At 46.8% G+C, this 11,581-nt stretch overlaps 1 protein-coding gene across 1 annotated transcript; it reads right to left on the bottom strand.

The window, feature by feature from the left end:
* Positions 1-939: 939 nt before the first annotated feature.
* On the bottom strand, positions 940-10,938 carry GDPD4 (glycerophosphodiester phosphodiesterase domain containing 4; the record flags this gene model as incomplete). Its single annotated transcript, XM_010157682.1, has 10 exons — positions 940-971; positions 1,816-1,898; positions 3,100-3,182; positions 4,576-4,723; positions 5,969-6,126; positions 6,951-7,175; positions 7,891-8,041; positions 8,901-8,983; positions 9,264-9,409; positions 10,845-10,938. Coding segments are annotated over 10 exons (1,203 nt in total), but the record flags the coding sequence as incomplete, so codon positions are not given.
* Positions 10,939-11,581: the final 643 nt, after the last annotated feature.

Raw genomic sequence — 11,581 nt, 5'->3', positions numbered from 1 at the left:
CAGAGAAGGGCATAGACCCCCACTCTCCTGTGTGCCAGCAGCCACTGGGAGAAAAGAAAATCAGAACAAATCCCAGGGTGCAGAGAAGGTATATGGACCTTCCCAAGGGAAAAGCAAACAAGACATCTGGTGGCACCTATTCACATGCATTTAAATCCTTCTGAAGTGGTGTGTTCCTGGTCATAGTCCCAGTAGCTACATGGCCAAGGCATCAAAAAGTCCTTCAGCACCCATGGGAAGATATGCCTCACCCACAGCCAAGGGGAAGAGGCTGTCCTTGTAGGGTCTATGGCAAGGAAAGAGTTGGGAAAAGGAAAATCTAAGCTGCCCTCGCAGGCATTATAGAGAAGTATGGAACCTGGTGCCCCAGCCAGCAGCAGTTGACCATCATGGTGGGGCTAGTGTGGTCTTGGGGATGGAAGAGACCCGTGGGGAGGGAGGGAAGGAAGGAAGGAGGGAGGGAGGGTGTGAACAGGAGAGTTTGACAGGATAAACATGGGCTGCTGAGAACGGGGAGGACTGGAGGATGCTCAGATGTTTGCAGCACATGTAGAACACAGCAGTGGAAAGAGAGGGCAGGAGGGATTACAGGATGAGTGCTCTGTGGGATGCCAATGGTCTCAGAGGTAAATGGTGGCTCCCATGTGGTTGACGCATCTCATCATAGTGCACAGCTTCTTCATGGCTGCAGCTCCTTCTGTGCTCCCCTACACCCCTGTTAGGCTTGTGATCGTGAAGAAAACTGTAGGAGAGGAAGCTCGGTGCTCATCTCTGGCAGGGTCATGGAGGCAAATGGCTCATCCTCACCAGGCCAATCTGACATCCCCCTGCTGGCCCCCTTGGCAGGCTGGTGTTTGCACTGTGGGAAGGGGCAGCAGGGAAGGGTCTGTTCCCCAGTCTTCACCAAGACGGCAGGTCCGTGTCCCCTCCCCAACCGTGTCAGGCCATGACGGCAGGCATGTCGCTGAGCTCTGGAACAGAAAACACACAGTGAGCTACCAAAACACCTGCAGATGTTCTTCCAGCTGTGGTGAGCAAACAGAGCCTGGCTGAAAATGCATGCAGCCCAGGCTGGGTGGTTTTGTCTGCTTGATAGTCCCATGAATGCAGAAACTTGGGGCAGGGGAGGGTCCCCAGACAATCCCACCCTGCCTTGCAGACCCAAGGGTGCTCAGTGCCTCTGAGCTCTTTTCACAGCATCAGAGTAATGCATATGGGAGGGGATGCCTGGATGTCTCTGCTTGAAGCAGGGACAATTAGATAGGGCTGCTCAGAGCTTTGAACACCTCTGAGGCTGGATATTCCCCACCCATCTGGGCTCCTTGACCAGCATCTGATCACCCTCATGGGGAAGATATCTCTTTTTCTCTTGATATCTAGTAAAAATTCCCAAGGTTGTAGTTTGTGCTGTTGTCACTGCACGTCCAAGAAGCATCTGGCTCCATCTTCTTTACACCCTCCCATTAGAAGGTTGAAGTCAGGGATAGGATGTCCCTTGACCTTCTCTCCCACTGTGCAAACTCAGATCTCAAATGCCCCATCCTCCAGCTTAGTGGACCCGCTGAGCTCGCTCCCATTTATCACAATCTGCTTGGTACTGGGGAGCCTGAACTGGACCCAGTGACTTGATGTGGCCTCACCAGTGCTGAACAGAGGGCAGAAATCACTGCGGCCTGACACTGATACAGCCCAGGATGCAGTCATCCTTCACCACAGCATGAGCACCCATCACCAGCCCATCCATTAGGACCCCGGTGCCCCCACAGAGACGTCACAGAACAGGATGTAACTCCCAGCTTTCCATGCCCTGCTCACCTGTCCTGAACTTGTTGTAGGTGCCACTCTCCAGCATCGAGCCACCGTCATGGGCACAGCAGGAGAAACTCCGCTCTCGCCACCTGCATGGGGCAAAGCACCTGGGTCAGGCCAATGCTTGCTGTGGCTCCCCTTGCAGCTCCTGAATGCCCCAGACACCTCCCGTCTACTTTTTCAGGGCAGGAACTGCCCTGGTATTTTGGGATTTGCTCAGGTCCATACCGAGAAAGGACTCCAGTGCATGACTGACGTTTAAGCATCCACACTTCACGTCTGCAACAGCATTTTGAAGACAACTTTGTGACTAAGCTTTGTCCTCTAAGAAATATTTGAGAGCTGAAAAGCCCCAGAATGTCTGCAACTAGGGACAGTTAAAAACTGTGATTTTTGTCGAATTCATAAACCTGATAAGACCATGCACAACTCCCAGGCACTGCTGCTGGCCCTCCACTCCCAGCAGGTCTGGGAATTCCCTTGCTGCAATGCCAGCCCAGAAGAGGTGGTTATTTGGCTGGATCAGAAGCATCTGCAGGGCCCTGGGAAATGCACACACAACACGAACAGGAGGAGACAAGCACGGGGGGATCTGAGGGTGGTGGTGATGCATTGCAGGCGTGATTGCAAACCACCCTTGCAGCCCTGCAAGCAAGGTGAATGCTCCTAAAGCAGGACCTGGGCAAGGACTGCTGAGAGCAGGGCAAGGTGGGAGGGGAAGAAAGGGAAGGAGCCACTTTATGCCTGTCCCAATAACCCCAGGTTCCCCAATTATTAAGCAGAGGCAACGTCTTTGACAGCACGTGAGGAAACAAAACGCAATGTCTGTGACACCCTCCAACATTTTCATCTGGGAAGATGGATTTCCTCAGCGGCTCTGGCATATGCAGACACCACAGAGTACTCACATACTAACACTGAGAGTTTTCCTCCTAAGTCAGTCCAATGCAACAGCTTATACATAAAAACTAAGAAGAGAAAAATCAGTTCCCTTCTCAGCCTATTGGCTTTGATAACTGTTTTATGTTGCTACTGTAAATTCACCAAGGCCCCACTAAATCCTGAAGGTAGATGATGTCTGAGTTGGCAAAATGCAAAGGGAAAGTGAGGGCAAACAGGAGAAGCAGAGAGGTATTTGGAGACATTCAGGGCTTTCTTCTAGTTCCTGAAGGGAAAGCTTGTGTTCTCAAGAGTAGTTTTAACCCTTCAGATGACCTGAAATCATCTCTCTTTCCTTCCACCTGGTGCAAAAGATCAGGTTAGGATGGCCATTAGCAACTCAGTAGTTACCAGTGCAGAGCAAAGATGAGCGAGACAAGGAGCGCAGAGGTCAGATCTGTCAGGATCCACATGATGTTGTACTGCTGCGGAGTCTGGAAGAGAACAAAAGAGGACGTGTCAATCACCAAGGACTGCAAGATATGCAAAGAAGTTGCTCAAGCTCTTTCTTGCTGCTCAAATATGGCCATTCAGCTGCGTGGTTTGCATGTGTAGTAACATCCCTCAGGTAGCATTTCGAAGTGGCCACTCACCACAGGGTGTTGGTGGCAAATCATCATCCTATCTGGTTTATGGCCAAGAAGTTTGTACTACATCACGGTAAATGCATCAGGGACTTGTTTGTACAGATGGGCCCTGTATTTCTCTCCGCTCCCCTCCAACATTAACATCAACTGGTGGCATCTCATTTTCTCTGGAAAAATTGTCCTTTATTGAGGACCACAGAGAGTCTGATGTGGCTCCTGCTCTAAGAGCATCTGGAGATTCATCCTCAGACTGGATTTCCACCCATCCTCAGAATAGACTAAAACACTACAGTTGTCCTGCTGCAAGAGTGTGAAGCCAGTTATTCAAAGTAGTAACCTTTGATGTCTATGGTTGTCCAAGGGAGAATAGGGAATAGACAAATTATGGGGGAAAAAAAAATCCCTCTCAGCAGGGAAGGGTTATTTCTACGGTTGTTTGCCTTAGGCTTGTAGAACAAGACCAAGTTTGAGAAAGGCAGCAGGAAGCCCTGGGAAGTAAGGAACTTTTGACATCAGTAAGGTGCTTCAAAAGCTTAGAAATTGAAACCCTCGTGCATCAGATTATGCCCCCAAAGGCCCTTCTTTTCTCCCCACATAACCATAGAATCACAGAACACTTTGGGTTAGAAAGGACCTTAAAGACCATCTAGTTCCAAACCCCCTGCCATGGGCAGGAACACCTTCCATTAGACCAGGTTGCTCCAAGCCTCATCCAGCCTCACCTTGGACACTTCCAGGGATGGAGCATCCACAGCTTCTCTGGGCAACCTGTGCCAGTGTTTCATCACCCTTTCGGGGAAGAATTTCCTCCTGATACCCAATCTAAATATCCTCACTTTCAATCTAAACCCCTTACCACTTGTTCTGTCACTTGTAAAAAAGTCCCTTCCCAGCTTTCTTGTCGGCCCCTTCAGGCACTGGAAGATCCTCTACGGTCTCCCCAGAGCCACCTCTTCTCCAGGCTGAACAAGCCACAGTATGACTTCTTTTCCCTCATCTCAAGGTCTACGCTGCAAATCCTAACAAACAGGGTGCTTCTACCTGAGCCAAGAGAAAAGGGGAGAAGGGTATAGTGATACCTGAAGTGGTACAGAGGTTCCTGTTAACCCAGGTTTCAACTCAAATCCTTTTCATGCAACACATCTTTGTCTATCCATTAACTGGCCCACAGTCTCCAAAGGTAGCCATGAACATCCCAACCCTACTTCCTGCCCCTGGGAGGGGAAGGATTTTTGCTTACCATGAGGAAGAGTGGCTGGTTGAGGTTCTTCAGCATGTGGACAGCATTGGTGGTCACAGAGTGTGCCCCGGAGCACCACGCCAGCGAGAAAAGCCATGGCTCATTGACCACATAGAGGTTGGTGGTGATGTTTGCCTCAGCGTATTTCCTTTAAAAGACCAAAACGCAATAGACTTCATTAAGCAAGAAGGTTAGTACTTCCTCTGGGCTGAATCAAGGAGACACAGCAATTTTCTGTAGGAAAGGCTTGCTTTAGGACCTAGATAAGGAATAGAAAGGAAAGGCATCCATCCATTAATTAATCGTTCACAATTGGTCAAAACACAATAGCTGATCTGCTGAAAGCAAATGTGCTTAAAAACACCCGAAAGGTCAAAACTTTGTTTACCCTTCTGCCACATCAATCAATGCAATGTGTTTGTAATCTCCCAGTAGTGTGTTCAAAACCACCTCGAAGCTGGCTACACGTTTGTTATGTTTGCTGCATCAGCTAATCAGGTTTCAAGTTCTTATTGAAACATAATAGTAAGTAAGATCATATTCTGTATAATGGTCAAGAATGTGTCATCAATATTAGCATTTGTAAATCTACCTGGGATCTACCCAGGGTTTACCCAAATGGATCTACATAGGATTTTTCATCCTGTGAAAATGATAATTGAGAAAACGTGAATATTACTCTCATCCAAAGGATTAAACTTTTACTTTTCTTCTTCTTTTTTTTTTTTTTTAATTAGATCTCAATGTTTTTGTGCATGGAAAAGATTTAAAAGTCCTATTTACAAAAGAAGAACTGGGCAGGTAAGATGGGTTTTGTTGTTGTTAATTTTTTTTTCTCCTCCACATAATACAACCATTTTGGAAACTCCTACAATGAATGTGGAGCCTTCCACTGGAGAAATGACATTTTCAGTGTGCCACAAACAACAAAGTACTGGTAGCAATAGAGACAAGACATGCAGTCTTCAAAACACCAGCTACAAGAGGGTCATGGTCTCTCACCACAGCATTATGCATGCACACTGACATCTGTGGAAGAGAGGTTAAATAGGTGTTCATTCTCCATGACTCAGTGTTGGTGGGATTGGGGACAAGAAATCAGGAGACAGCTGTATTGTCTACCCAGAAGATCCTCAGATCCTGGTCAGGTAAATATGGACTTGGGGGCAGGGGTGTGTAATTACATATGCCACCTCTTGGCCACACACAGGGTCAACAACAGGAGTAAACTACAGTCCTCCACTCCCAAAATGCAACAGAGATGGCCCTTGGTCTAAAGGACCCTTTCCCAAAAATGTTTTAGATCCTGGAGCTGGTCACTGGAGGGAGACATTGCCACACACATGAGGCAAACACAGAACAGATGTGGTCCACTGGCTGTACTGCAACCCACCGGATATCTTCACTAGACATTTCGGTGTAGGCCAGATTGAGTTTGACGATATTGTCCATCAACAGGTCTTCAACTGGGGCTTTACTGCCCATTGTCTGCTGAAACCCAGGAGCAACGGACTGAACAAAGGACCTCATGTCGTTCTCCAGCCACAGGACCTGCAGGCAACAAGAGGACCCAGTGAATTCACCACAGACTTACTCATAGGCCCTGCCCTTCACACAAACCCAGTAAAAATAAGGTCTTGAGGAGCTTAACCCTGCCAGTCAAATGACATCATTCTTACCGTGATCAAAGAGCATTTGGAGGCAGGGCTAAAACTTGCAAGTCACTTTCATCTAGAAATAAGTATTCACTGTTCCTTGCTTATCAACTTGAAATCAGTGAGTACGTTTCACACAGCCCAACAAAAGACAGGGCATTTGAAATGGATGAAAACACAGTTTTGGTTTATGGGAATGGCAACAGAAAACACTCTGTTCTCCTATTCTCAAAGCATGGGAGAGCAGAACTTCAGCAGATACAAATCAGTGAAACTCCCTGGACATCAATGGATACATAACCTGCTCCAAATGGATTTAGCATCCATCCCAAGCAGAGAGTTGCCTGGGGAAGGAGGAAGGTAATGAAGGCTCCCAGCTTCGTGTGCTTCAATTAAGCCGGGAGTTTCTATGCAATAAGTAAGATAAAATTGGGTGGCAGGGAGTAGGCTGCCAATTATTACAATGATGGAAGGATGACATTTAGGGGCTAAAGCATCAGCTGGTATATACATGGGCTTATTTCTCTGTCCTGGTACAGAGTTACACCATTTAGTACCTTCTGAGGAACCAATAGTAAGAATATACTCCAAATGATGACTCTTAAAAAAAGTGAAATGAATGGTGCCAGACTTAATGCAGGTGAAATCATGCAGGGTATGCCCCAAAGCCCCAATTCAGAGAGCAAGAAAAAAGGATACAGAGGAGTGAGGCCACCCTACCAGATGGGGTCTAATCCCCGACTCGTTGAGGATGACTTCCAGGGTTCTGTTGATCCATGAGTTCCTGTAAGGATGTTTTTCTGGAGGGCGGTAGAGATCAAATATCACAAGTTTATTCTGACTGTCTGCGAGGCGCAAGAAATTACTTAGCTTGTAAATTGACTGATTCATTGCCTGGTTTTGATCTGCCCTTGACAGTGAGCCCATGCATGAAAATGGTTTGTCCTAGAAATAAACAGATATAAAAAAGGAAATCAATCAGGCAGTCGCCTCTGGGAGTCAGATGCATACAAAAAATTCATATTTCTAAGAGGGAAAAAGTTTTACCTCAGCCCCCAGTAGGTGAGGATGTTTCATTTTGCTTAGCTCATCTGCCTGAGAAACAGAGGAACTTAACCCAGGCTGTGATGGCACGGCTTCTGGTGCCTAAAGTGCATAGTTCACAGCAAGCTCTGCTCTGCTCCTCTGTCCCACTGTTAGCTATGACTGTTACACAGGACCCTGCACAAGTAGCTGTTGTCTTCTTCCCCCAGCCTACGTGTTCTGCTGGTTCCACGATAAGGAGCCACAACAACACCCACCAGCCAATAGGTCTCCAAAGCCTAAAGGCCAAATGGGCAAAACAAGGTCATCCCAGCTGAAGGATTTATACTTACTTCTTTAAGTTTTGGCTCAACCAGTAGTTCCTTTCCTAACATTCATGTTATTATGTATCATAGAATCATGGAATGGTTTGGGTCAGAAAGGACCTTAAAGACCATCCAGTCCCACTCCCTGCCATGGGCAGGGACACCTTCCACTAGACCAGGTTGCTCCAAGCCTCATGCAGCCTGGCCTTGAAGACATCCAGGGATGGGGCATCCACAGCTTCTCTGGACAAGCAGTAGCCAGCTGGTGTCTCTTCTACACCCAGTTGATGGTAGTCCTATATGGCGCTTACCTTAAGGAACCATGTTCCAGCATTCAACTCCTTCAGGGTATCCCAGGAGAACAACGCAGCGTTCTGAGCAGTGTCATTGGGGTAGACCTCCTTGATGTTAGTTGTCCTCCTCAAGGTGCTGTCATGCATGAGGAAAGGAACTCCATCATAGCTGTTGGAGAGCAAGAGTTCAGATCACCTGAGGTGCGGGTTCACTCATGGCATGAGCAGGCACGTCAGGTCAGAAGAATATGTGGGCCACCATGAAGGCAGCGGTACAACCTCCGTCAGGGCAGAGGGTGGGAAAGGGACGAATTCCGAGGCTCAAGACACCAGGTTATTTAGAGCTTAAATACTGCTGGGTGACCTTGGAAAAGTCATGCCTGTCTGTGCCTCAGTCTCCTCAGGGGCAAAGTGGAGATGGTGACATTTATGCCTGCCAGCCCCCAAAAGAATGGATAGCAACTTATGGCTGAAATCTCTCTTTGCTGGCACCAACGTGTTTCTATGGGTTTCAGAGGACTGAAATCTGAATGGTCAGTGATGGAAAGGCAAAATTTTCTATTACAGAAAGTTCTACATTAGCAGAACATCTAAGCATTTGTATTTTTCTCATTCAGTGCTTGCAAACTGCCCATCCTGCACAGCATGTTAGAAATTCATGGCAATGGGTCCCCCAAACAAAGGCAATTAAAGATCTAATAATTAGAGCAATGCTGTCACAAGTCTGAACACAATTCTGTGTTGGTTTGTAGGCTTGATACAATCCTCGCTGTGGTCTGGAAGTCAGACTAGGACTTGTCTTTATACTCTGCAAAGCATTTAAAATATACTGTAGAAATAATGATTGTTAAATCAATATCTACAGCTCATTGACTTGCCTGAGAACAACCATGCCCTACAGCCCCTGTCATCACACGCCAACTGAGGGACCCTGACCCAGCCACCAGTAAAAACTAGTTGCATGTTTTCAAAGGCAACTCTAAGAAGAAGCAGCGTATATTCTGAGAGACGTGACATTTTCCCCTTACCTAATGGTGACATCTGTTTCAAGACCATCCCCACCATGTTCAATTGTCTTCTGAAATGACATCTCGGTGTTTTCTGGTGCTAGCTAAAAGAAAAAAAATAAAGCACGTGAGCAGATAGTTTTCAAATCTGATTTTTATTAAGAGACATTCACGACCTTGTTAAAGCCTACTCTTTGTTTTCTTACATTTTAGCCACCAAACCCATCTTGTCCTTCAAGCAAACCCATGCAGCGATGCCTTTGGCATGCAGTTCCAAATGGAAATGTCTCCCATTTCACCCTCCACAGATTCCATAGGGGGGAAAAAAAAAAAAATAGAGGCACAGAATGAAGAAATGGTATAAAATAACTTCTCCAGACGTACCATTGGTGCTCCACGATGTCCAATGAGAGCTGGCTTTGGTCCAAGTGTTCCCACCTCTCTGATGCAAGGAGAGTACATCCCCAGAGGTATCAAGAAAAGAAAGAGAAGGATAGCCAGGTATGGACCAACAATTACCACCTGAACAACTGGAAGAATTTGAAGGAGGAAGGCTAGAGTTAATCCATGTGGTAACTGTACAGGTTTGCCTTACAGCTTGACATTTGTTACAGCCCTCCAGCTAAGTAGCTGTTGAGCTTTGTCCCATCCCTTTTTCCACCCCTTCTTCGTCTAATTTTCTCTTTCTCTCCAAACAATGCAACACAGGAAAACAAACTGGTCAAAGCAAGGACATGGGCTAAGTTTTGTGCAGGTTTTGTGGTTTAATTACATCTCCCTATATCTTACAGCAAGACGTGGCCTTAATTTCTTTTTCTTTAGAGGTGGTGCAATGAAATATCCCCCATCTGTAGAAAACCAATCCTCAGCAGAAGGATAGTAACTTTTCTCTTACTCAGACAAGAACAAGCAACATTTTGAAGTTTCATTCACAGTGAAGAAGAGAAGGGACCTTTCTCCTTCAACTATGTTACATTTCCTTAAGGTGAGTATTTCCCTGGTTCATCTGGACTGTCAGTGACCTCCTGTGTGTGACCTGCAGAACCCTACAAGCTCTGACTGCACAGGTATTGCCTCTCAGAAACTTGCCCACTCCTTAGCTACAACCTTTGGAGTTGACACATGGCCCAGGAGCCCCAGTGAGCCTTCACCTCCGGAACAAGACAGTTCCTCTGAGAAATGAGCACCTATGCACCAACTTCTCTTTCTTGAAGGGCCACAACCCCTCTGCATGTTGTGCTGGTGGCTCTGACAGAACTTGGGCTTACACCAAGCTGACGGAATGAGCTGAGACTCCATTAGGCATGGTGGACTTAATGTCTCAGGTCCCAGAATATTCCTCCCCAGCCTCCCCAGTTGTAGTTCAAGAATAATGCTGGGCAGGAGAAAAAGTGCTTTCACCAGCCCATTCTGTCTTTGATTTTTATGACAAAAGGTTTGCAAAGGGTTGTCATGTAAATAATTCTGGCTATATGGAGAGACTAGGTCAGAGAACAACAGCCAGTCCCAGATCCAGCCAATTCTGCAGTTGTTCCTGACACTTGGCCTTGTGCTTGGTCACTTTTAGAGGTAGATGGAACTTGCCATGGGATAACACTAGGAAGTGATCATAAAGCTCTTTCCCCTGTCTCAGCTGGCTTCTCCCGAGATGCACTAGTCTGAAATGAATTGACTGGACTGGAGATCTCTTCTGAGACAGCGAAGCTGAGTATTGCAAGCAAAGGTCAGTCAAGAGAGCTGCTTGGCAAAGGCCAACACTGTGCAAGGGACTGTGCAGACCAGGAACGCATCTGGACAGCCACAGGACAACAGCCCCAGCCTCCCTCATTTCCCTGGGATGCACAGAGGCTAAAAGTCACCTCCAGCTGAAGTGAAGGTGTGGGAGGAAAGGCTCCTGCACACCTGTTTTCCCACACTGATATACACCTTTTGTCATATAAGGAGCAGGAAGCAGGGCTACTGTACCTTTCTTATCTGCTCTGATGGCATGAAGAGCCACAGGCCAGGACAGCAGGACCATGATGGTTATTGCCCCTATGTGGAGATAGGGAGCTGTGATCTGGCAAGGGGAGAAAAGGATTTTTGTCAAAGGATGAAGTGTGGAGACAGATGGAAACTAATCCCACCATGGGTACAGCCTTCCACCTGAATGGGCTCCTGTTGCAGAGACCAGCAGTTCAACCACTCCCCCTCAGCTGTGCTGAACCCACCAAATACTTCTGACATCAGGGCAGAGATATGTGACCAGCCAGGCCACCTCCTTGGGCTGAGGAGTGCTTCTCACTGCACTACACAGCCCTCCTTTCTCCTAAGTCAGCCCAAAGGGACACGCTTTCCTTGTCCATGAGGATGCAATCACTGTTACTGCTGTGCCGTAAGTCATGAGCATCTTCCGGACAGCAGACAGCTTAATACAATCCAATCCCACTCAGGTAATAGTCGTCTCCATACCACACTGCATCTAGATCATTAAACTGATGTCAACAAGCCTGAGTGATAAGGCGTGGTATTTACACCTGTGGGGAATTAACTATTGTGATATAAGAGAAGTAGTAAATCTCATACATGTCTGACCATGGAAATTATTAGACTCCTAAACACCCTGCAGCACCTAGTTTCATCTATTGCAAATATATTCCAGAAAATTATTCATTTTAATTTATTTCAAACCATTTAATTTCTTGTATTAGGGCTAATTATAT

Source organism: Eurypyga helias, unplaced genomic scaffold (assembly GCF_000690775.1).
Source record: "Eurypyga helias isolate BGI_N326 unplaced genomic scaffold, ASM69077v1 scaffold35998, whole genome shotgun sequence".
NCBI classification, from domain to species: domain Eukaryota; kingdom Metazoa; phylum Chordata; class Aves; order Eurypygiformes; family Eurypygidae; genus Eurypyga; species Eurypyga helias.
Note: the sequence above shows the minus strand (reverse complement) of the source record. Positions and strands in the feature narration are given on the sequence as shown.